General features: G+C 65.0%; 5 protein-coding genes across 11 annotated transcripts; 4 read left to right on the top strand and 1 right to left on the bottom strand.

The window, feature by feature from the left end:
- The first annotated feature begins 1,323 nt into the window (after positions 1 to 1,323).
- Positions 1,324 to 5,810, top strand: UNC93B1 (unc-93 homolog B1, TLR signaling regulator). Of its 2 annotated transcripts, none has more exons than XM_071808733.1 (11): positions 1,324 to 1,681; positions 1,758 to 1,899; positions 1,987 to 2,140; positions 2,217 to 2,378; positions 2,442 to 2,571; positions 2,660 to 2,753; positions 2,833 to 2,957; positions 3,026 to 3,178; positions 3,290 to 3,563; positions 3,754 to 3,872; positions 3,993 to 5,810. In XM_071808733.1, exons 1-11 carry the CDS (start codon positions 1,583 to 1,585, stop codon positions 4,257 to 4,259), a joined length of 1,719 nt encoding a protein of 572 aa, XP_071664834.1. In that variant the 5' UTR covers positions 1,324 to 1,582; the 3' UTR covers positions 4,260 to 5,810. The 2 variants fall into 2 exon arrangements, with proteins under 2 accessions (XP_071664834.1, XP_065695025.2); XM_065838953.2 differs by having other exon boundaries at positions 3,026 to 3,208.
- Positions 5,811 to 6,033: 223 nt separating this feature from the next.
- MAX (MYC associated factor X) lies at positions 6,034 to 8,806 on the top strand. Of its 2 annotated transcripts, none has more exons than XM_065839046.2 (5): positions 6,034 to 6,157; positions 6,349 to 6,375; positions 7,158 to 7,265; positions 7,619 to 7,748; positions 7,837 to 8,806. In XM_065839046.2, the coding sequence occupies exons 1-5, from the start codon at positions 6,122 to 6,124 to the stop codon at positions 8,022 to 8,024; spliced, it is 489 nt and encodes a 162-aa protein (XP_065695118.1). In that variant the 5' UTR covers positions 6,034 to 6,121; the 3' UTR covers positions 8,025 to 8,806. The 2 variants fall into 2 exon arrangements, with proteins under 2 accessions (XP_065695118.1, XP_065695117.1); XM_065839045.1 differs by having other exon boundaries at positions 6,107 to 6,157; positions 7,625 to 7,748.
- A 174-nt stretch (positions 8,807 to 8,980) lies between these two features.
- LOC136102172 (protein Churchill) lies at positions 8,981 to 22,255 on the bottom strand. 3 transcript variants are annotated; one of them, XM_065839062.2, is made up of 14 exons: positions 22,174 to 22,255; positions 21,955 to 22,090; positions 21,506 to 21,576; positions 11,903 to 11,967; positions 11,655 to 11,727; positions 11,313 to 11,404; positions 10,803 to 10,949; positions 10,616 to 10,699; positions 10,410 to 10,496; positions 10,207 to 10,336; positions 9,976 to 10,108; positions 9,611 to 9,722; positions 9,427 to 9,541; positions 8,981 to 9,337 (listed from the first exon to the last, which is right to left on the bottom strand). In XM_065839062.2, exons 1-14 carry the CDS (start codon positions 22,210 to 22,212, stop codon positions 9,230 to 9,232), a joined length of 1,392 nt encoding a protein of 463 aa, XP_065695134.1. In that variant the 5' UTR covers positions 22,213 to 22,255; the 3' UTR covers positions 8,981 to 9,229. The 3 variants fall into 3 exon arrangements, with proteins under 3 accessions (XP_065695134.1, XP_065695136.1, XP_065695133.1); XM_065839064.2 differs by lacking the exons at positions 21,506 to 21,576; positions 21,955 to 22,090; positions 22,174 to 22,255 and adding an exon at positions 12,783 to 12,929; XM_065839061.2 differs by lacking the exons at positions 8,981 to 9,337; positions 9,427 to 9,541; positions 9,611 to 9,722; ... (6 more) ...; positions 11,655 to 11,727; positions 11,903 to 11,967 and adding an exon at positions 20,632 to 21,057.
- On the top strand, positions 15,214 to 18,047 carry RAB15 (RAB15, member RAS oncogene family). Of its 2 annotated transcripts, XM_065839027.2 has the most exons (7): positions 15,219 to 15,391; positions 16,540 to 16,600; positions 16,732 to 16,792; positions 16,874 to 16,951; positions 17,029 to 17,118; positions 17,706 to 17,771; positions 17,845 to 18,043. In XM_065839027.2, exons 1-7 carry the CDS (start codon positions 15,268 to 15,270, stop codon positions 17,998 to 18,000), a joined length of 636 nt encoding a protein of 211 aa, XP_065695099.1. In that variant the 5' UTR covers positions 15,219 to 15,267; the 3' UTR covers positions 18,001 to 18,043. The 2 variants fall into 2 exon arrangements, with proteins under 2 accessions (XP_065695100.1, XP_065695099.1); XM_065839028.2 differs by lacking the exon at positions 16,874 to 16,951 and having other exon boundaries at positions 15,214 to 15,391; positions 17,845 to 18,047.
- On the top strand, positions 19,001 to 20,130 carry GPX2 (glutathione peroxidase 2). Of its 2 annotated transcripts, XM_071808749.1 has the most exons (3): positions 19,001 to 19,081; positions 19,352 to 19,522; positions 19,606 to 20,130. In XM_071808749.1, exons 1-3 carry the CDS (start codon positions 19,016 to 19,018, stop codon positions 19,954 to 19,956), a joined length of 588 nt encoding a protein of 195 aa, XP_071664850.1. In that variant the 5' UTR covers positions 19,001 to 19,015; the 3' UTR covers positions 19,957 to 20,130. The 2 variants fall into 2 exon arrangements, with proteins under 2 accessions (XP_071664850.1, XP_065695115.1); XM_065839043.2 differs by lacking the exon at positions 19,001 to 19,081 and having other exon boundaries at positions 19,223 to 19,522.
- Positions 22,256 to 23,163: the final 908 nt, after the last annotated feature.

The following is a 23,163-nucleotide window of genomic DNA, read 5'->3' as shown; positions in this document are numbered from 1 at the left end:
CTTCGTCAACAGGAAGGGCAGCACCCTGCCCCACACGCCCTGTCACTGTCCCCTGGACTCAGCCCCTACAGCCACACTCCCCAGGGACCCCACAGCAGCCCTCCAGGGAGGGGGAAAGGTTTCCCCCCAGGCAGCACCCCAATTTGGCACCATGAACTTGGCTGTGGTGCCCGTGGCAGCCCCAGGAGCCAAGTTCCAGCTTTGAGAGTGGCACATGTGTCCCCAAGCAGGGCCCAGCAGGCATATGTCCCCAAGGGACAGCAGAGCATCAGTACATGGAGTGGGCTCCTGGGCGGTGCCAGGTCCCAATTTGGGAAGTGTCTGGGGAGCAGAGGCTCCGCATGGCCCCTGGGGTGGGAGACAACCCCAGAGCAAGGGGGTCCCAGCGCACGTGTTGCTCCCTGGCAGCTCCCAAGGACCCACAGGGGTTGTCCCCCTGTGTCCCCCATCCCGCAGGACTCACGACCTCAGCACCTTCCCTCAGCACATCTCAAGAATCCCCCGGTACCGGCTGGGCCGGATCCTGCCCTGGCTCCCCATGACAGAGATTTCAGCCTCCCCACCGCACCCCGAGGTGCCCCCACCCTGCCCTGTGGCACTGGCACCGTGCGGCTGCGGGCACCCTGGCATCGCCACCTGCCCGGGCACCCTCCTGGCCCCGCATTTTGGTGACGTGGGGACAGGCGGATGCTCCATCACTCCCCAAACCTGCCCTGCACCCCCAAAGCAGGGTGTTCCCCCCACCCAGACACCCCGTCACATCCCCCAGGCCGGGAAGGGGAAGCGAGAGCGGCAGAGCCTGGGGCCAGCACCCGGCACTTGGCACTGCAGGGCACCCTGAGCTGGCAGCACCCGCGGAGCAGCGCCGGGGGCTGGTGGGAGATTTGGGGATGCTGGGGGGGACAGGGGGCGTGGGCAGGGGGTGGGATGGCGGCTGTGCGAGTTGGGGTGGGTGCTGTGCAAGGGGGGGGTGCGATGGGTGATGTGCAGGGGGACTCAGGGGGTGCTGTGCAGTTTGGGGTGCAATGGGTGCTGTTCAGGGGGGTCAGGGTGCTGGGGAGGGGATCAGGGCTCTGTGCAGTTTGGGGTGCTATGGGTGCTCTGGGGGGGGGTCAGGGTGCTCTGTGGGGGGGGTCAGGGTGCTGAGGATGGGCACAGGGCGTGCACCGGGGGTCCAGGCAGGAGGCAGCTGCAGCACGGATGGGTGGGAACCGGGACCCAGGGGTGCGGGACCCCGGGGGGGTGCGGGAGCGGCTCCTTTAAACCCGCTTGTTCTGCCCGCCTCGTCCGAAAGAGGAAGCGGCGCCCGCCCCGCCCCGGGCCGGCCCCGCGGCTCCGGGTGTGCGGGTGCAAGGTCCAGGGGTGCTGGGTGCCGGTGTTGGGTGCTGAGTGCCGGTGTTGGGTGCAAAGCACACAGGTGCACCGTGCGGGGGCGCAGAGTGCAAGGTGTAGGGGTGCAGGACACGGGGGTGCAGGGTCTGACGGTGCTGGGGGGCAGCTCTTGGGGCACAAGACACATGGGCGCAGCATTGTGGGGGCGCAAACAGGGTCCCCCCAACCCCTGCCACCATCCAGGCCCCGCATGCTAGAGGCAGAGATGGAGAAAGACCCCAACTACCTCCAGGACGCAGCCAAGGCAGCGGCACGCGACAGGCTGGGCGCTGAGGGGACAGAGGCACAGGTGAGACCAGGGGACACCCGTGGGGACTGGAACCGCGGTGGCCGTCCCCAGGGCTGAGTGTGGGGGTCCCCCGCAGCTGGATGACTTTGTGGGGGCTCACCCCGACTACAACGAGGAGGAGGAGGAGCAGAAATATTTCCGCCGCAAGCGCCTGGGCATCGTGAAGAACGTGGTGGCCGCCAGCCTGGCCGGCACACTCACCTACGGTGTCTACCTGGGTACGTCCTGTCCCCACCCTGGGGACACCCCTGCTGTGGCATGGGGGGCTCAAGGTGGGGAGTGACAGCCCCGGGACTCCCCCCCAGGCCTCCTGCAGATGCAGCTGATCCTGCACTACGATGAGACGTACCGGGAGGTGAAATACAGCAACATCCAGCTGGAGGACATCGACCGCAAGGTGCTGATGGGCATCAATGTCACTCCTGTCGCCGCATTGCTCTACACCCCTGTCCTCATCCGGTACGTGCGACACCCCATGCACCCCCGCCAGCCCCCCAGCACAGGCACCCACACTTTCCTCTCCTCACCCTTGCAGGTTTTTTGGCACCAAGTGGGCCATGTTCCTGGCAGTGGGGATCTATGCCCTCTTCGTCTCTAGTAACTACTGGGAGCGCTACTACACGCTGGTGCCCTCTGCTGTGGCCATCGGGGTGGCCATCGTGCCCCTCTGGGCTTCCATGGGCAACTACATCATGCGGTAAGCAGCTGGGGGGGCAGACGGGGAGGCTGGGGGCTCCGGCTGACCCACTGTGCCGCGCAGGATGGCACAGAAGTACTACGAGTACGTCAACTACAAGGAGGAGCACGTGCAGGAGCAGCAGCGGCCACCACGGGGAGCCTGCAACACTTACATCATCGTCTTCCAGACCGTGTTCTACGCCTGCTTCCACGTGAGTGTCAGTGGGAACCGTGGCACGGGCTGGGGGGGCCACACCGGGCAGTCCAGTGCTGAGCACCCCCCCGTTATCCACCTTGCAGCTCAGCTTCGTCTGCGCTCAGATGCCGATGCTCTTCTTCCTCAACAACTACCTGTACCAGCTGAACCACACACTCCACAACGTCAAGCACTGCGGTGAGCACGGGATGGCACGGCAGTGTGGGACAGTGCAGTGACACCGGGACTGAGTGTGGTGTGTGTGTCCCCTTGGCAGGGACGCTGAGCCATGGCACGCTGTCTGGCTTCAACACCACGGTGCTGCAGAGCTTGCCCCGCAGTGTCAACCTCATCATCGTGGAGAGCGTGCTGATGGCAGCCGCCTTCCTCGCCATGCTGACGGTGAGCGCTGGGGCGGGCGGGGGACGCGCTGTGACACCGGCAGTGACTCACCAGTGACCGCACGGCAGGTCCTAGTGCTCTGCGGTTCGGCGTATCGGCCCATGGAGGAGATCGACCTGCGCAGCATCGGCTGGGGGAACATCTTCCAGTTGCCGTTCAAGCACATGCGGGACTATCGCCTGCGGCATCTCTTCCCCTTGTTCATCTACAGCGGCTTCGAGGTGCTTTATGTCTGCACTGGCTTCTCCCTGGTAGGGCCTGGGGAGAGGGCAGGGGGGGTGACAGAGCAGGGACAGCCCATCTGGGTGATGCTGAGCTTGTCCTCACTGCAGAACTACGGCGTGTGCGCCCTGGGGCTGGAGAAGTTGGCGTATCTCCTCATGGCCTACGGCTTCTCTGCCTCGCTCTGCTCCAGCCTGGCTCTCAGCATGCTGCGCCTGCGGCGGCAGATCCCTCTGCTGGCCGGAGCCTTCATCCATGCCGCCCTCCTGGTGACACTCTTCTGCTGGGCACCAGAACCCCGGCTCGTGGTCCAGGCACCTCTGCTCTACACTATAGCGGTGCTCTGGGGCACGGGGAGTGCCCTCAACAAGACCAGCGTTAGCAGTGAGTCCCGGGAACATCCCTGTCACAGCTTCTCTTGTCCCCTGGCATCACAGCTTGGTGGTCCCCAGCTCCTCAGACCTGCTGACAAGGGTCAGGACAGACCCACCGCGGCTGGGTCCTGCTAACAGTGCCACAAGAGGGGACACCAGCACGGGAGGGGGATGCTGACACCTGGTCCCCTCTGTCACAGTCCTCCTGGGCATGTTGTATGAGGATAAGGAGCGCCAAGACTTCATCTTCACTATCTACCACTGGTGGCAGGCCCTGGCCATCTTCACTGTCTACTTGTGGTCAGAGCTGCCCATGAAGGTAAGGCTCGGTGGGTGGCTGTCCCCACAGTGTCCCCTGGCTGGCTCTGTCACCCTGGGGACCTGCCAGGCTCCGGGGGTGTGCAGTGTCACACCGTTCCCCCATTCTGTCTTCCTGCAGGCCAAGCTCTCCATCATGCTGGCGACGCTGGCGGTGGCAATGGGGGCTTATCTCTGGATGGAGCACAAACTGGCGCAGCACGTGGCCTATCGCCTGCCCCGCATCCCTCGCCCGCGCCTCAAGATGCATGGCTACTGCTACTTGGAGGAGGACGACTCGGACGAGACTGGCTCGGAGAGCGATGGCAGCAACGACGACAACAACGAGCGGCCGGCGGAGTCCACCAGCAGGGACGAGCTGCCAGAAGATGAGAACCAGCTGGGTTAGAGGCAGCCTAGAGACAGTGCCCCCCCGCCCTCTGAACCTGAAGTGGGGTCCACAGCGCTCCCTGGAGCTACCCAAACCCCTTGAGAAGGCCCAAACCTCCAGATTCCCCTCAGTACCCCCCACACAAGCCCCACAGATCCCCAAGCCAGACCCGCAGCCCCTCAGACCGGGCTTGCATCCCTCAGGCCAGCCCCACAGCCCCTTAGGCCAGCCCGCAGCCCCCCACCCCCTGAGGTCAGGTAATTCTTTGGAATTTGCTTCTGATCCTTATGACCAGGAGTGATCAGTCAGGAAGAGAGTATAAAGAACAGGTCAGGTATAACACCATCCTTCTAGATATATAATCAGAGTTTTCAGTAAATCATTGGTTAGGGAAAACCTAAACCAAAGGGTACTGTATTCCATTCCATTTACTGGCTGCCAATGCACTGCGTCCCTCTTGAGTTTAATCCCTGTTTGAAAGTAATGGTAGCTTAACTTCCACATTTCTGGAAGCAGTGAGCTCCATACTATAGTTCTGCAGCATCCGAAAAAAATACCACCTTTGGGTTGTTTTAAATCTGCTGTCCCTGATTTCCCCTGTGTGCCACTTACTAGAAAAAGTGAGTGAGAGCTCCCTATCTTCTCTTCACAAGCCACCATTTTATATAATTCAATCATCTTGCCAGACATTGTCACTTTTGTCTTTTTCAAACAGAAAAGTCCAAGTGTACATAGCCATGCTTTAAACAGAAACCATTCTCTATGTTTCATTATTCTTTTCTACCTTTTATTTTGTTTTGTCATTCTTTTCTACTTTCACCTTCTTTCTGACCTGGGAAACCAGAGCTTCACACTGTTGTGGCCATACTGCTGATCTACACAAGATGTCACAATTTTATTCTGCTTTCACTCTGTTCTCCTTTTCTAATAATTCCAGGTATTTTTGACTTGGAGCTGGGTAGTAAGTTTACAAAGAATTACCTATAGATTACCCCCCCACAGGCCAGGCCCACAGTCCCCTGAGGTACCACATCCAAGCGGGCCGGTCCCCCTTTTCACAGAATCCCAGAATATCAGGGGTTGGAAGGGACCTGGAAAGCTCATCCAATGCAATCCCCCCATGGAGCAGGAACACCCAGCTGAGGTTCCACAGAAAGGTGTCCAGGCGGGTTTGAATGTCTGCAGAGAAGGAGACTCCACAGCCTCCCTGGGCAGCCTGGGCCAGGCTCTGCCACCCTCACTATGAAGAAGTTTCTTCTCATATTTCAGTGGAACCTCTTGTGTTCCAGTTTGTAGCCATTACCCCTTGTCCTACCGTTGTTGTCACCAAGAAGAGCCTGGCTCCATCCTCCTGACACTCACCCTTTATATATTTGCAAACATTAATAAGGTCACCCCTCAGTCTCCTCTTCTCCAGCTCCAGAGCCCCAGCTCCCTCAGCCTTTCCTCACACGGGTGATGCTCCGCTCCCTTCAGCATCTTCGTTGCCCTGCGCTCGACTCTCTCAACAGTTCCCTGTCCTTCTGGAACTTTTGCTACCCTACAGCTCAATAAAATCTCTCCCTACACCGCCTCCGTTGCCCGCTTCGTCTTCGCGTCGCCGCGGCCTCTCCGCCCTCCATGAGGGGAAACAAGTAGCGGGGCCACCCCTGGGCGGGGACTACAACTCCCGGCGTGCACCGCGCAGCCGCGCGGTGCACGCCGGGAGTTGTAGTCCCCGCCCAGGGCTTTTTCCCTATCCCGCTTCGCTCCCCGGACTCGCTCCCCCACAATCCCCCGCGCAGGCGAGGGGGTGATGTCACGTGTGCCGCCCGGCGGCGCATGCGCGCTGCGGGCTGTTGTTGTGGCGGCGCGGCCCGCGGCTCACCCGGCCGGGAGCGATGAGCGACAACGATGACATCGAGGTGGAGAGCGACGTGAGTCCGACCCCCGGCACCACCACACACACCCCCCCGCCCTCCCCGACACCTCCCCCCGCTGCCCGTAGCGCTGGGGGAAAGGGGCAGCGCGGTGGGGGGGTAACGTTTGGTTCGTGTTTCCTTCCTCCTCCTCCTCATGGGCCCGGTTCCCTTCACCTTCCTCTTCCTCCTTCCCGGGCTCCCCTCAGGAGGAACAGCCGAGGTTTCAATCCGCGGTACGTCCCGGGAACGGGAACACGTGGGGGCGAGAGGGGGGGGGGGTGGGGTTTTTTGGGGTAGGGGGGGAGCGCAACATGGTGGGGAGACACTTGTGTCTCTGAGGGGCTGGGTCACTTGGGGGGACACACTGTGGGGCTGGGGCTTTGAGGGAGACATGTGGAGTTTATGTCTTTTGGGGAGGACACGTGGGGTTTATGTGTTTTGGGGGGATCTGTGGGCCTGGGGCTCCTTGGGGGTTCTGGGGATTTGGGGGTGTCCTGTGGGGCTGGGGCTTTTGCAGGGAAGTGGGGGTGTCTGGGGGGATTATGTGTGGGGCTGTTTTGGGGGAGGAGACATGGGGGTTGTGTCATTTCAGGGCATCTGTGGAGCTGTTTCTTGCGGCGGGGTGCATATGTGGGGTTGACATGTGAGGTTGTGTCTCTTGGCAGAGGGTGGATGGGGGGACCTGTGGTTGGTTTTGGGGGGCCACGCTCCAGGGGGCGCAGGACAGGACGCTGGGCCCCATCCCCCAGCTCTGCCCCACAAGCGGGGCCCACGGCTGCCCCGGCAGCAGGAAGGGAAGAAACCGAAAGCACCGGGAGGCGCCTCCTTCCCACGCCCCAGTGCTGCTGCCGCGCTGGAACGGCAGCTGCGGGGGTTTCAGCCGAGCTCCTGCACCAGCTCTGGGCACCTCATTCACTTTTGGGACGCCCTGGGCAGCACCCACGGGTGAAAGGAGCGGGTGGGGGTTCCCTCCGGGGTGCCACCCCCTCTGACTCTTCTCTCCCTTCCCTCGCAGGCCGACAAGCGGGCTCATCACAACGCGCTGGAGCGCAAGCGCAGGGACCACATCAAGGACAGTTTCCACAGCCTGCGGGACTCCGTCCCCTCCCTCCAGGGAGAGAAGGTGAGTTTATGGAGGGTGGTGGGTGTCCCGGCCCACGGCACAGAGGCTGGACAGGGATTTCCGCAGCCTGGACCTGGTGGTGGCTTCTCATTTTGGGATGCTGCTGCGGGGGACGCTTTGGGGCTCTCAGCCCAAGCCAAGCACCATCAATGGGGTCCAAAAATGATCCTCCATGGAGCCGCCAAGGCTCTGGCCCACCATGGGCACCCCCTGTGGGTTTCATTCCCCTGGTAATATCGACACAGCAGAGTAACCAAAATCCTTCCTGCTGCGCTGCGGGTGGGACGGGGCAGCCAAAACGCCGTTGTTTTTCCCCAGGCAAGGTCTTTATCTCGCTGTTTATCCCACTATTGCAACAGGCATCCCGGGCCCAAATCCTGGACAAAGCCACAGAGTACATCCAGTACATGCGCCGGAAAAACCACACGCACCAGCAGGACATTGACGACCTCAAAAGGCAAAACGCTCTCCTGGAGCAGCAAGGTGAGCGAGGGGGTGGCGTTCAGGGGACCTGGGGCGGGGGTGACACGCGCGGCAGAGCTCCGGGTGACGCGGTGGTCCTGCCCTGCAGTGCGTGCGCTGGAGAAGGCCCGGTCGAGCGCCCAGCTCCAAGCCAACTACCCCGCGACGGACAACAGCCTCTACACCAACCCCAAGGGCAGCGCCATCTCCGCTTTCGACGGCGGCTCCGACTCCAGCTCCGATTCGGAACCCGACGAGCCACAGAGCAGGAAGAAGCTGCGCATGGAGGCCAGTTAGGCCCCCCCGGGGCCCCCCCTGCTGCTCTCGGCCGCCTGTAAGGACTCTCTTCCTTCTCTCGTAGAGGCTCTCGGACTGCAGCTTCCCAGCCCTCCCCGGCCCCTTTCCCCGCTCCAACCCCCACGGCCCCGGGGGGAGCCGGCCAGGCAGGGGCCTCGCAGCACCCAACAGACTTGGGGGGATTGCACTATGTCCCCGCCACCCCTCCCCACAACTAGCGAGCCCCCCTCCCCTCTATTCTGATTTTTTAGGAGCATTTCTATTTATACCCGGGGACCACGGCAGTCCTGAGTTGAAGGGTGAGGCTGCACAGGAGCCCAGCAGCCCCCCTGTGACCCCTCCCCCCCCCAAAAAGGCCAGACCCTGCGGGCAGCTGCATATCCCCCCCGACAAGCCCTGGTGGGGGGGTCTCGCTATTTATTTTCTGCGTGTGCAATTCCACCTGCCCCCAGCACCTGCGAGAGCCGGCGGGGGAGCAGCACCCGCACCCCTCCCTCTGCAGCACTGGGCCGGGCTGGGTGGGCTGCATGTGGGTCCTGCCCCCTCCTCCCTCCCTCCCTTGCCCCCCCGACCCCTCCCCACCTCCGTGGCATTTTCTGAACTCTAGTGTCCCCTCCCTGCCCCGTAGGTGATATCCCCCCCCCCTCCCCATTTTGATGCCATTCATTCCATGGATCTAAAGGTATGTTGTACATACTGCCCAGAGTTGTCTTGCAAGTTAAGGCTTCCCTTTACTATAAGACTATAAATAATAAAACAAAAAAAAAGCTTATTTTATCCTTCCCCGTGGTAACTGCCTGTTCTTGGAGTGGGATGGGGGGGCGAGGTGGCACCAGGGCGGCCCCCAAAACAGCCCGCGCTCGGTGTCACCTCCTGCCCTGTGTCCCCAGGGCCGCCGGCGGTGGCACGGAGGTGGTGGCAGCGATGTGCGCTCCTCGCGCACAGGACACGGCAGCTGTCGGTTCTGCTTTATTGATGCCAAAAGCTCCGCCGCGGCCCGTGGCCCCTCAGCTCCCGCCGGGGGGGTCGGCGAGGCGCCTGGGGGGGCACAGCGGGCGCTGGCAGCCACGGGCCGGGCCGCTTTTTGGTATTGCTAGCACCCTGAGGACCTCACTCTGCCCGTCTGAGATGCCACAGGGGCCTCCCCATCGACCCAGGGGCTGGGGGGTCACTCCGCAAAGTCCAGGGGGCTGCAGGACCCCCCCTTACTCAGTAGCCTCCGGCTCCAGGTTGGGCACCGGCAGCTGCAAGAAATGCATCACCGCTCTCACCACCTTCTCCGGGGCAATGTTGTAGACGGGGTGTGTGGCCTGCTGTGAGAGAGCGGGGGGGAAAAGGTTAAAAATGTCTTTTTTTGGTGAGTTGGAGGAGGGGCTGAGCCCTAGCAGCTTGTGACACCTACCACGCGGTTCTCGGGGACACCCAGGACCACCTCGTGGTGGAGGTCACCGCTGCCGAAGTGCTGGGCGATGGCCAAGCCGCTCAGGCAGTAGCAGGTGTGGTAGAAATCCCGGGACCTTGGGGGAATATTGGGGTGCTGAGGGGGGGTCTGGAGCACCACTCAGCCCCCCCAGGCTGGTACTCACTTGCCCGGCTTGTCAAGCAGCCCCCCGGCTGGGCACTGGCAGCACAGCAGGATGTATTCCTGCAGCGCCGACTGGTCCAACATCCAGTGGGTCATGCTGAGCGCCGTGTCGCCTGGAGCGGGGGAGACAGTGAAATGCCTGGCGGGGGGGCCTGGGAAGGTGGAAACCTCCACCCCGGGGTCTTCCCACACCCCCTAGAGAACCACCAAGGTATCCATTTAAGCCTCAGTGCCAAACCCTCCACAAGAACAGCCACAGCCACAGTCACTCTGCGCTTTGTTGGCTCGCTAAACCGCCTTCACCCCTCCCTGGAGATGCTGTTTCGGGGGGGCAGAGGCAGGCGGGACCCCCGGTGCGTGACTCACCCCTGGCGTGGAGGGCGCGGTGGAGCAGGGGCAGGAGCCCGGCTTGCCAGAAGGAGTAACACCCGTCCACCAGCTTGTTGCAGCGGCCCTGGAAGCCGCCCTCGAAGCGCATCTGCCGATGGGTCACCCAGCGCTGCATGGGAGGGACAGGAGCGGGTAGCAATGTGGGGACACGGACCCCCTGTGGCCAAGACCCCCCCCAAACCTAGCAAGAGCTGTGGTGCCGCTCACCAGCAAGCTCCGGAGATCCAGGAGATGTTCCTGTTTGAGGATGACCAACGCCGCCATGCCGCAGAAGGTGTAACCGCCGTGCGCCTCCATCCCCGGCACCCCGCCGATGCCGCCCTCCCAGTTCTGGCACCTGCGCGGGCACGGGGTCAGGATGGCACCAACACGAGGGACTGTCCCTTGTCCCCACGTCCCCTGGCTCTCACCTCGCAATCCACTCGGCCGTCCCGGCGAAGAGCGCGGGCGTCAGGACGTTGGTGAGCGAGGCCACGGACGCGGCACAGTAGGCACTTCTGCGTGAGGTGGGTGCTCAGAACCACGGCACCGGGTCCCCACCGTGGCACCAGGTCCCCCACACATCACCAGCTGCCCACCGTGACACCCAACTGCCCCTCTGCCAGTGTTCACCCACCTGACGTCCACCTCGCCACCAACGTGCATGAGGAAGGAGCCATCGGGCTGTTTCAGCGAGTGCAGATACTCCAGCAGCTTCTTCCTGCAAAAGCCAGGGGGCTGCGAGGGGGGGACACAAGTCTTGTCCCCCCAGTCCCGAGCCATCCACCCAGACCCCCCCCATGCCATCCAGGTGCCAGCCGTACCTGTTGATGACACCGAATGCCTCCTCGGTGCCAATGATGCAGAGCGCGTTGACGGCGGCGTAGGTGGGGGCGAGGTGGGGGTCCTGGCCAGGCCCCCCCCCAAAACCGCCCTGGGGGCTCTGGCAGCGGCTCAGGAACTGACAGACACTGGGAGGGGCAGGGGGAAGGTGGGGAAGGGGCTCGGGGCTCCCCAGCCTCACCCGCAGCACCTGGTGGGGTATAACAGGGGCCAGCCCGGCCCCGTTACCCCCCCGTGTCCCCCTAAAGTCAAGGTTCTCTCTCTCCCATCTCCCTCCATCACAAGACGCCGGAGCGCGAGGCGACGGCCAGAAGAATGGGTGGCATTGATGGCACTGACAAAGCGCTCCTTTGCTGCCGCCAGCGCGGGGACAGCGGGACGTGGCACCTCCGGCATCACGCGGGTGGCCCACGGGGCCACCGGGTCCAAGATGGGGGTCCCCAGGCTGCTGTTGTGGCCCCCCCAGCTCTTGCCACCCCGGTGTCACTTACTCAGAGGCAACCGACTGGGGAATGGGCTCGTCCAGCAGCTCCAAACTGTGCAGGATCCAGTAGCAGAGCCAGGGCCGGCTGGCGTCCAGACACTGCGGGGACAACAGGGGACAGTCAGGGTGGCCAGGGGGCGGCGTGGGGCCTGGGGTGCAGGCAGGAGCAGGCAGCGCTCTCGCAGGAGAGGGTACAGGCAGGAGAACCCCGGAGCTGCTGCAGCATCAACACCGGGACGAGCACAACCCACGGGGACACCAGGAACCACTGCGTCTGCCCCCGGGGCTGATAGTGACAGATTGGGGACAGCAAACGCCTGGTGACAACCCTGGTGGCACCACTGCGTACCTCGTAGGCTTCGGTCAGCTGCCGGAGGCCTCGCTTCAAGTAGTGGAAGTGCTTATCCCGGTGCAGGACAAACCTGGAAGGGCAGGCAGGATGGGGCTCGTGGGGAAAGCGCCACAGGGGACACCAGCCGATGTCACCACTCTCAGGACCGGTGGCTGAGAGAAGGGGTCAGTGCCCCACTCTGGGTCTCAGCAGCCGCCCCAGCCACCAGTTTGAGGGGAGACTCATTCATTTATTACGGAACTTACTGCGAGGCATGATGGTTGGTCTTGCAGGCGTCAAAAACCTCCTGCACGATCTCTTCCACCTTGGTCTGCCACAGGTGACAGCGTGGGGACACATGGGGTAGGGCAGGGGGGACACAAAAGCCACGGTGAGCTCTGGAAAGCGTCCCCAACACGGTCCCCTCCCCGATCCCCTTGATACGGGGGCTCCTGCCCCGTCTCAGGGGTTACCGGTGGCATCAGCTCATTACCTTCCCCAGCAAAACCAAAGTGACCAAAAGCTACTTGGTCCCACCTGCCCGGGGATCAGCTTAGCAGGAGCTTAGGCCCGGGATTAGGCAGGATTCGAGCAGCAGCGGTTTTAAAACAGAGTTTGGTTTGTCCCAGGACACCCCACGGAAATCGCGGCGCCCCCCCCGCTCCCGCTAAGGCCGGGACGGCGCTGCTGGGTAACCCGGGACTTGTGCCACCGTCCCGAGTTTAGACTCGAGCTTACAACCCAGCTGGCGCCGTCCCAAGCCGGGATAATCCCCCGGGTCTCCAGCAAACACCCCGGGTTTGGCGGGGGTGTCTCGGGAGGGGTGACAGGGACAGCCCCGTCCCCCGTGTCCCACCGGGGCCCCCCCGGGTCGGGAACCGCCGCCGTCGCCTTTCACCCGGTCCCGGCTCCCCCGGGAGCGTCAGCACCGCCGGGGCGGGACAGGTGGGGCTCGGCTGCCTCCCAGGACCCCCCCAACCCCCGGGGAGGCGCGGGGTGACCCGTGTCACAGCCCCCGCGGGTGTCCCCCGGGAGCCGCCGTGCCCGGTGCGTGCCCCCCCCCCCCGAACCCCCCGGTGTCCGGAGCCGCGTTGTGGGGGAAGGGTGGATCTCGCAGCCCCGCCCCAGCGCCCCCCGTCCCCGCACCTGCTCGGCGGAGGTGGCGGTTCTCAGCCCGTCGTCCCGCAGCCGCCGCCGCCCGCCCTGCTCGCGGGGGGGGGACGAGGCTCCCGCCATGCTGCGGGGGCAGCGGCGCGACGGCGGCCGGGCGGGGACACGCGGCCACGCCCCTCCCGGCCACGCCCCCGGCCGCGCCCCGTTTATCCCGAGCCCCGCCCACGGCACCGCCCCGGCCGCGCATGCGCGGTGGGAGCCGGCTGGGGCGCGGGTCACCGCGCCGTGACGTCATGGCGGGCCACGTGGTTCATTGCGTCATTGCAGCGCTGTGTTGCGTCATCGCGCCGCGTTGTTGCGCTGCGTTGCATCGCCAGGCTGGGGCGCTGCATCGTGCAGTGCATGACGTCATCACACAGTCACAGCGTCACGGTGTCAGGGGCTGAAGGGACCTGGGAAGCTCATCCAGTGCAATCCCCCATGGAGCAGGAACACCCAGCTGAGGTTCCACAGGAAGGGGTCCAGGCGGGTTTGAATGTCTGCAGAGAAGGAGACTCCACAACCTCCCTGGGCAGCCTGGGCCAGGCTCTGACACCCTCACCATGAAGAAGTTTCTTCTCATATTTAAGTGGAACCTCCTGTGTTCCAGTTTGCACCCATTGCCCCTTGTCCTGTCACTGGTTGTCACCCAGAAGAGCCTGGCTCCATCCTCCTGACACTGCCCCTTTCCATATTGATCCCCAGGAATGAGTCCCCCCTCAGTCTCCTCTTCTCCAGCTCCAGAGCCCCAGCTCCCTCAGCCTTTCCTCACACGGGAGATGCTCCACTCCCTTCAGCATCTTGGTGGCTGCGCTGGACTCTCTGCAGCAGTTCCCTGTCCTTCTGGAGCTGAGGGGCCACAACTGGACACAATATTCCAGGTGTGGTCTCCCCAGGGCAGAGCAGAGGGGCAGGAGAACCTCTCTCGACCTCATGTCACAGCATCGGGGTGCTGGGGTGACAGCTGTGTTGTGTCATCATGCTACAGCACCACGTCATTGCAGTGCAGCACCTCATTGCATCATCACCCTGCGTCACCGTGTCGCGGCACTGGAGCACTGCAGCACATCGTCACACCGCTGCGGCATCAGGCTGCAGGGCTGTGTTGTCACACCACGGCGCCACATCACCCTCGGTGCCACGATGCTGCCGCACAGCAGGCTGGCACTGCACGGCGGTGCGGTGTCACTGCTGCAGTGCCACCTCACTGCACCGCAGTGCTGCATCGCTGCACAGCGTCTGCCCCACAGTGCTGCCCCACGCGCTGCTGCGCTGCACCATGCTGCAAGCTGCACTGCACTGGCCAGGCCTGCACTGCCCCACTGCACCCCTTGCTGCATGCTGCACCCACCACTGCACCCACCACTGCATCCCAGCACCCGGTGCTGTACCCCAGCACCTGCCACTGCACCCCAGCACCCACTACTGCACCCAGCACTGCACCCCAGCACCCAGCGCTGTACCCCAGCACCTGCCACTGCACCACTGCACCCAGCACTGCACCCCAGCACCCAGCGCTGTACCCCAGCACCTGCCACTGCACCACTGCACCCAGCACTGCACCCCAGCACCCAGTGCTGCATGCCAGTGCTGCACCCCAGCAGCCAGCACTGCACCCCAGCACCTGCCACTGCACCCCAGGACCCGCTGCAACTCCCACTGCAGCCCGGCCTGCAGGGCCACCCTGGGGACACTCCAGCCCTGGGGACATCTCACTGTCCTGTCCCCTGGTGCATCCCTAGGTGCCCCACACAGTCCCTCCAGGGGGGGTCCATGTGTCACCCCAGTGTCCCCTGTTGCACTCCCAGCTGTTGCCCCTTGTGTCCCTCACTCTCTGCGTGGGGGGTCCATAGTGTGACCCTGGATGCCTCCTCCCCATATTGCCCAGTGAAATCCCCTGTGTCCCCTGCTGCAGCCCCTGTGCTCCCCTTGATGCCCCAGAGCATCTCCCAATGTCCCCACCCATGTCCCCTTGTCCATCCCGTGTGTCCCCCAGTGTTTCAGAGCACCTCCCAGTGTCCCCAACAGTGTTCCCCAGTACACTCCTGGCTGCTCCCCACTTTGCATCCCCCGTGTCACCCGCGGTGCCCCCAGAGCATCCCCCGCTGCACCCCCGATGTATTGTCCCTCGTGCCCCCTCCCGGTGCCCCAGCCCATCTCCCGGTGTCCCCCCCGGTGCATGCCCGATGTCTTCTCCCCCCGTTCCCCACCGCATCCCGCGCTGCATCCTCGGTGTCTCCCCGGTGCTCCGTTCCTCACATCCCCCTCCCGGTGCCCCAGCCCATCTCCCGGTGTCCCCTCCCGGTGCATCCCCGATGTCGCCCCCGTTCCTCACAGCATCCCCCGGTGCATCCCCCGCCCTCCCGCCCCCGCCCCGCGCCCCGCCCCGGTGCCACCCGGCGCGGCGGCGGCAGCGCAGCGCTCCCGCCCCCGGTAACGGCGGCAGCGGCGGCCCCGGCCCGGCCCGGCCCGGCCCGCCATGGCCAAGCAGTACGACGTGCTGTTCCGGTTGCTGCTGCTGGGGGACTCGGGCGTGGGCAAGACCTGCCTGCTCTGCCGTTTCACCGACAACCAGTTCCACCCCGCCCACATCTCCACCATCGGTACCGGAGCGGGGGAACGGGGAGAAGCCGGCGGCAGCAGCACCGGGGAGCGGGGGAGCCGGGGGGAGCGGGCAACGGAGGCGCTGGGGAGCAGCGGCACCGGGGGATTTGGAGCACTGGGGAGCGGCAGTACCGGGAAAGCGTGGGCACCGGGCAACCGGGGAGCCGTGGGCACCGGGGAACCGGGAGCTCAGGGGAACCGCAGCACGGGGAAACGGGAAACCGTGGGAACCGTGGCACTGGAGAACCAGGAGCACCGGGCAGCTGCAACACGGGGAAAATGGGATAACGGGTGGCAGGGGAGAACCGCGGCAACGGGCAGCGGCGGCACCAGGGAGCCGGGGAGCCGGGAAACCGCGGCGCGGGGAGCACCGGGTACCCGTGATGCTGGGGAACCGGGAGCACTGGGCAGCTGCAGTACCAGGGAACCGGGGAACGGGAAAACCTCGGGGACGGGGAAACCGCGGGCAGCGGGCAACCGATAGTACCGGGCAGCCGCGTCATGGGGCAATCGGGGGCACTGAGGAGCCGGGAACCGGCAGCACCGGGCAGCCACAGCACCGGGAAACTGTGGGCACCGGGGAGCCGCGGTACCGGGAACCTGGGGGCACCAGGGAGCTGTAGAACCGAGAAACCGAGTGCACCGGGCACCCATGGCACCAGGGAACCGGGAGCAGCGGGGAACTGGGAAACGGTGGGCACTGGATAACCGCGGCACCGGGGAACTGGGAGCACTGGAAAACCGCGGCACCGGGGAACTGGGAAACTGGGAGCACCGAGTAACCGTGGCACCGGGAAACCGGGAACACAAGAGAGCTGCGGCACTGGGGAACCGGGGGCACCAGGACCACCTGCCCGGCAGCGGGGCCGGGGCCAGCACCCATGCAATGACCCAGCACCCACACAATGACCCAGCACCCGCACGGTGACCCAGCACCGGGGCCTGCCGGGCCTGACACCGGCTGTGGGCACCGGTACCGGGCTGCTACCAGGGCACCGGGTGGGCACGGAGGAGCCCCGGCGCCCAGTTTGGCAGCACAGCGTGGATTGGGGTGGACCAGGAGAGGGTGTGGGGACCAGAAAGACCCTGGTGACAGCAGCGGCAGTGATGGGGGGACACCCCCGTAACCTTCCCCTCCCCATCCCAGGCGTCGACTTCAAGATGAAGACGATCGAAGTGGACGGCATTAAGGTGCGGATACAGATCTGGTGAGTGTCGGGCGGGATTGAGGGAGGGGGGCCTGGTCCTGCTTCCCTCGCCCCCCCTGGGGTGGGGGCTGAGGCCTGAGCACCTCGTGCCGTGGGTGGTGGCACCGACTGATCCGTTGTCCCTGCTGCAGGGACACGGCAGGGCAGGAGCGGTACCAGACCATCACCAAGCAGTACTACCGGCGCGCACAGGTACGGGGTCCAGGAGAAGGGAAACTGAGGCACAGAACGCGGTTGGGGGGTATAAACGGCCGCCCCCCCCCACCCCCCCAGGGCATCTTCCTGGTGTACGACATCAGCAGCGAGCGCTCCTACCAGCACATCGTGAAGTGGGCCAGCGACGTGGATGAGGTGGGGGTACAGGGGTGTAGAGGGGTGGGCCCCCATGGCCAGGGGGTTCTCACGCCGCCGCCCCCCCCCCCACCCAGTATGCACCTGACGGCGTCCAGAAAATCCTCATCGGGAACAAGGCGGACGAGGAGCACAAGAGGCAAGTGGCCCGAGAGCAAGGGCTGCAGGTGAGCGGGGGCGGGCGTGCGCCCCCGGGCGGGGCAGGGACCCCTCCTGCACCCCCAGGGTGGCCAGGGCCCCCCCCGCGCCCTCAGCATGGCCAGGACCCCCTCCAGCCCGCCCTTGCACTCTCCAGGGACCCCAGCAACCACCCTGCACCCCAAACATTCCCAGGTTCCCCTGCCAGCACTGCCAGGGACCCCCCACCCTCCTGCAGTCTTCTCTGTAGCCAGGGACCCCCCCACAGCCCCCAGTGCATCAAGGGACCCCCCCCCCAGTTCCTGTACACCCCCAGAGCTGCTCTTATGACTCCCTGTTAGCCCCCAGCATGTTCAGGGACACCCCCTGCACCTCCAGCACTGTCCCCTGCACCCCCAAAGCACCCAGTGCCCCCCCCAGGGACCTCTGCACCCGATGTCCCTGCCAAGAGACCCAGTGCCCAGCCCCAGGGATGTTCCCACACCAACCCCCCCAGTGCCAGCTCGTCTGTCTGTCCATGCCTGGCTGTGCACATGCTGGGGGCGGAGGATGCTGGGGGTGACCCCCACATCGCCCCCCCAAATCACGGTGCCACTGCCGGCCCCGCACCCTGCAGCTGGCCAGGGAGTACGGGATGGATTTCTACGAGACCAGCGCCTGCAGCAACCTCAACATCAAGGAGGTGCGGGGGGGCTGGGGAGGGCTGGGGGGGACCGGGGGGTCCCCCAGGCTCACCCCCCTGTCCTGTCCACCAGTCCTTCACGCGGCTGACAGAGCTGGTGCTGCAGGCGCATCGCAAGGAGCTGGAGGGGCTGCGGGGCCCCCCCCGCGCCCCCACCCTGGCCGGCCTGGAGGAGGATGAGCAGCAGCCCCTGGGAAGCGAGGACACCCCCAAATCCTGCTGGTGTTGAAGCCTGGGACCCCCTGACCTCCCCACTTCCTGGGCTGTGTTTTGGGGGTGGGGCACGATGGGTGTGGGATTGGGGCGGTCCCGATGTGGGGGGAGCGGCGGGTGCCTGGTGGTGGTGGGGACCCAGGACCCTACCTGGGGGTGGTGGGAGCAGGGCAGGTGTCGTGGGGGTGCCCCCCATCCCAGCACCCGGGTGGGGAGGGTGTCATGGAGGCTCCGTGCCCACCCTGTGCCCATGGGCCCCCCCGTTTTTACACACACACACACACACACACACACACAGAGTTTGCAAAATAAAGGTGATGCTGGAGGCGGCCAGTGGCTCCTGTGCTGCCGCAGGGGGGCTGTGGGCACGGTGCCATACTGGTGGCATGGTGACATGATGGCTGCACCCCAACGGAGCCACCGGCACCACGGGGCAGTGGCACAGGCAGCGCTGGACACTGCAACCCGAGCAGGCATCAATAATTGAGGCTGTGCTGGGGCCGCCGGGACGGTGTCCCCTTTCCAGGCTGGGGACGGGTCTGGGGGACACCGTGCCCATCACCAGTGGGACTGTTGGCTTGGCCCTGGCTATGGGGACAGGGACAGTGTGGTCAAACTGGATGGTGGTGGGCGCTGGGATGCTGCTGAGCACTGGGATGAGCGGGTACCGGGGTGATGGTGGGTGCCAGGACAATGGTGAGTACAGGGGTGACAGTGAGTACCAGGACAGTGGTGGGTACAGGGGTGATGGTGGGCACCAAGGTGATGGTGGGCATCCCAGCAGACAGTTACCAGGGTTGACTCTGGCACTGGGGCCAGTGACCGCCAGGACTGGTGGGCACTGGGGTAGAAGGCAGCAGGCACTGGGATGGTGACGTCAAGGCAGCCGCAGGAAAGGAGAAGCACTGGGACACCCGTCCCTCCCATCACCTGCCCTGCTCCGAGCCACCCACCTCCTGCATCCCGTGCACCCCCAGCTCCCGGAGTCCCGTTATTCCCTGACACCCACAGGTGCTCCCAGCCCGTGCCCCATGGTATCCCACAGCTCACAGGCATGGGGAAGAGCAGCTGTGCCGCGCCATGAATTATTGAGGCAGGTAGGAGCATCACCTTGGCCCCGCGCCACCCGCGCCCTCGTCCTCCCCACCCGCTGTGGGTGCTGCTGGGTGGGACGGGTGGGATGGCTCCGGTTTCTGCCAAGTCACGGCGGGGCGAGGAGACCTTTGGAGCCCGACACATCACGTGGGCGCCGGGGAGCCCTTAAGGCACCGACGGGCGCAAGGGGGGGTCAAACCGACCGCGCGCCCGCAGCCATGAGCGTCCCCATCGCCAAGTCCTTCTACGACCTGAGTGCCACCTCCTTGCAGGGGGAGAAGGTGGATTTCAACGTCTTCCGGGGCCGAGTGGTCCTTATCGAGAACGTGGCGTCTCTCTGAGGCACCACGGTGCGGGATTACACCCAGCTCAACCAGCTCCAAGCCCGCTACCCCCGGCGGCTGGTCGTGCTGGGCTTCCCCTGCAACCAGTTTGGCTACCAGGTAAGTCCCTGGGGGTCAGTGCGGGTGCGAGGAGGTGGGGGAAAAAACACGGCAGGACCTTGGCTTTCTCCTTTCCACCACAGGAGAATGGGACCAACGAGGAGATCCTCAACTGCCTGAAGCACGTGCGGCCGGGCGGCGGCTTCGAGCCCAATTTCACCCTCTTCCAGAAGTGCCAGGTGAATGGGCAGGACACCCACCCCGTTTTCGCCTACCTGAAGGCTCACCTGCCCGCGCCAGCTGACGAGGCCACGCACCTGATGACCGAGCCCCGGTTCATCACCTGGAGCCCAGTGCAGCGCTCCGACATCTCCTGGAACTTTGAGAAATTCCTGGTGGGGCCGGAGGGGGAACCTTTCCGGCGCTACAGCCCCCGCATGCCCACGGCCCAGCTGGAGCCCGACATCCAGCGCCTCCTCAAACTGGCCAAGTAGGGCTGGCTCTGGTGTCCCCCGGCTCAACGCCAGCTGCCACCCCCCGGGATGGCCCCAGCTCTCTGCCGGGTGACAGCCCCCCCCGAAAACGCCGTGGGAGGCGGCTCGATGGGGGCAGAGGGCTGGAGCCACCGGGGTGGTGCGGGTTGGTGGCAATAAATGAGCCGGAGGGAGCGTGTCTGTGTCCGCGTGGTTTTGGGGGATGGGGGGGAGGCTGCTGGGAACCAGCCCCGGGGTGTTGGATCCAGGAAACAGCGGCAGGATGGAGCGGTGCCAGGCGAGCAGCACCTGCGGGTGTTGGTGGGGCTGGGTGCCAGCAGCAGCACCGCACGCCAGGGGAGCGATTTCGGTTCACCTGGCCCCAGGAACACACATCCCTTGGCAGGGCAGGGCTGGGCTTACACACCCCAGGGAAAGGGGCCTTGGCGGGGGTGAAGTGACCCCCACATGAGCTCCACACAGCCCCTGGGGGAGCAGAATTAATTAGTTTCTCAGTGGGGTTTGGCAGGACAGCGGTGAGCAGGGTGGGTGCTGGGATGAGGGGAAGGGCAGAATCTGGTATGGGGGGCGAGGAATCCCATGGGAAAAGCCCCCCGATCACTGCGTCAGACCCCGACACCCTTCACCAGCTCCAGGGGGTGAAGCCCACCCCAAAGTGCTCCTGCCTGCACCACCGAGTTGTAACACATCACATTTATTGCCCCACACACATGGGCTCCTGAGGAAGGTGGGGATCCTTCAAGACCCCTTTTTGGGGTGACAACATGCTGGGTCCATTTTATGTCCTCAGCACAAGGGGGGCTCAGGCCGGGGTGTTTCCCCCATCACCGCGGTTGGGGTGGGAGCCGCAGGGCAGCGGGTGAGCTGCCCCCAGGCACATCGGAGCATCCAGGTGTCCGCTGCATCCAGGCTGGAGGTTCGGAGAACAGAATCACGTAAGGGACAGTGTTGCCACCAGGGATGCAATGACTTCGCGACACAGGATTCGTGTCGGGACACAAAGCGGCTTCAGAAGAGCGGGGTCATCTGGCGGGGGTCGTCGGGGAGGATGCTGATGGAGTCCTCGGCACGGCCACAGAGCAGGCACAGCATGGTGTACTCCTGCGGTGGCACAGGACACCGGGGGGGGGACTGTCACAGCCATGCCACAGCCAGGGAAACCCGAGCCAGAGCCGGCACCTGATCCTCTCGATTGTGATCAGACCTGGGGAGGGATCTTGTTTCCCCCCCACCCCGCTCCCCTGAGCCCATTTTCCAGCGTTTTGGTGCTGAACAGGCAATGTGCCAAGGAGAAGCGTGGATGAGCCACAGGGCCCCCATAGCACACTGCTCTGGGCCACACACATCATGGACGTGGCTACGAGGCGAGAGGTGAGCTGGGGGACTAGTGCCAGGGGCTCCAGGTAGCCCCGAGCACAGGGATGTGGCTCCAAAACCTTTGAGGCTGGTGGCATGGTTGGCTCTGAAGTCACCCGTGGCAGGGGGGTCCTAGGGATGTCTCTGGAGCCGGAGGGGGTTTGGGGGGGCCAATGTGCTCCCCCGGGTGTACCTGGTAGTCGTCCACCACGCTGAAGGTGTACTCGTGGCGCGCGATGAGGTGGTGGCAGTTCTTGCACAGGTCTGCGGAGGGGACAGCGGGTTAAGGGGACACGGCTGCTCCCAGCCCCGGGGTCACTGTCCCTGGGGTACTCCCTCCCACCCCCCAGTTCCCTCAGACCCTTGTGGACAAGCACTGAGCATCCCCCCACTCCCCAGGGTGGGTCCCAGAGCATCAAGTCCCACAGTTGTACCCCCCATGGCCATCAGCTCCCTGACACCCCCTCCTTTCCCAAATCCTGAGATCCCCTCGGGTGTCACCGCCACAGCCCCTGTCCCCCAGGAGCATGAACCATCTTCCCCCGTGTATCGGGCCCCTAGATTAACCCTCCCTCAGGCTCTCCCTCCCCAGCCCTCCATCAACCCCCGGCCCCCAAACCCCAAAGGTCGCCCCCGGCGCACGGTCGTAGGTGACGATCTCCTCCCCGCCGTGCACGCCGGCCGCCCGGTTGTCGAGCAGCACGAAGTCCCGGCGGCCGCACTGCGCGCAGCCTACGAAGTTGAGGAGGAAGGAGCCGCCCTCCAGGCAGGTGGTGCCCTGCGGGGACAGCACAGGTTGGCACCGGGACCGGGACCGCGATCGGGACCGACCCCCGGCGCCCCCGCCCGGCCCGGCCGTACCCGCTCTGGGTACTCGGTGCCCACGCAGCCCCCGCACATCCCGCTGCTGCCGCCGCGCAGATCTCGCGAGACTTCCGCGGTGGGGGGCGTGGCGTGTGGTGTTATCCCCGCCTCTATGGGCGTGGCTTAACGAAAACTCGCGTGTGTGTGGGCGGGGCGTGAGGAGAGGGCAGGGTTTGAAGAACAATGAACTTGTGTGGGGGCGTGGTTTAGTTAAAAGAGGGCGTGGCTTGTGTAGGGGCGGAGTTTGCCGTTTAACGAGTGTGTAGGTCGGCGGGGCTTGTAATTGGGCGTGGTTTTAAGGAGAGGGCGGGGCCAGCAGCAGCCCCGCCCGCACCCGGCGGGGAACCAGCGGGCGGGGCTGTGGCCCCCGTCCCGGTATCCGCCACCCGAGCCCCCCGAGCTGGGTCCCCACGGGGCCGCCCCGGGATGGCCGGTGCAGCGGCTCGGGACCCGCCCCTGCTCCCCCGCGGGTGCAGCCCAGCGGGCAGCCCCTGGGGAGGTCCCGGCGCTCCCTGCGGGGCACCCAGGGCTGGCTGGGGGACGCGCGGGACCAGCTGTGGGCAGGCAGGGCTAATTGAGGGGGTGCTTGGGCTAGCTGGGGGACACCCGAGCTAGTGGGGGGCACCTGGTGGTATCTGGGGGGGTGCCTGGGCTAGCTGGGGGGCACCCCGGACTAGCTGGGAGGTGCCTGGGACTTACTGGGGGGCCCCCAGGGCTACCCAGGAGTGCCTAGGGCTAGCTAGGGGTACTCGGGGGGACCCTGGGGGGCACCTGAGCTAGTGGGGGACAGGCAGGGCTAGTTGAGGTACGCCCAGAGCTAGTGGGGAACACCCAGGGCTAGCTGGGGGGGGTGCCTGGGACCAGCTGAAGGACCCTCTGGGCTAACCAGGAGTGCTGAGGACTAGCCAGGGGTACTCGGGGGGAGCTGGGAGACACCCAAGGCTAGTGGGGAACACGCGAGGCAAGCTGGGGGCGCATGGGACTAGT

The sequence above is a fragment of the Patagioenas fasciata genome, chromosome 5 (genome assembly GCF_037038585.1).
Source record: "Patagioenas fasciata isolate bPatFas1 chromosome 5, bPatFas1.hap1, whole genome shotgun sequence".
In the NCBI taxonomy this organism is placed as follows: domain Eukaryota; kingdom Metazoa; phylum Chordata; class Aves; order Columbiformes; family Columbidae; genus Patagioenas; species Patagioenas fasciata.
The sequence above is the reverse complement of the archived record's forward strand: the minus strand, read 5'-3'. Positions and strand labels throughout refer to the sequence as shown.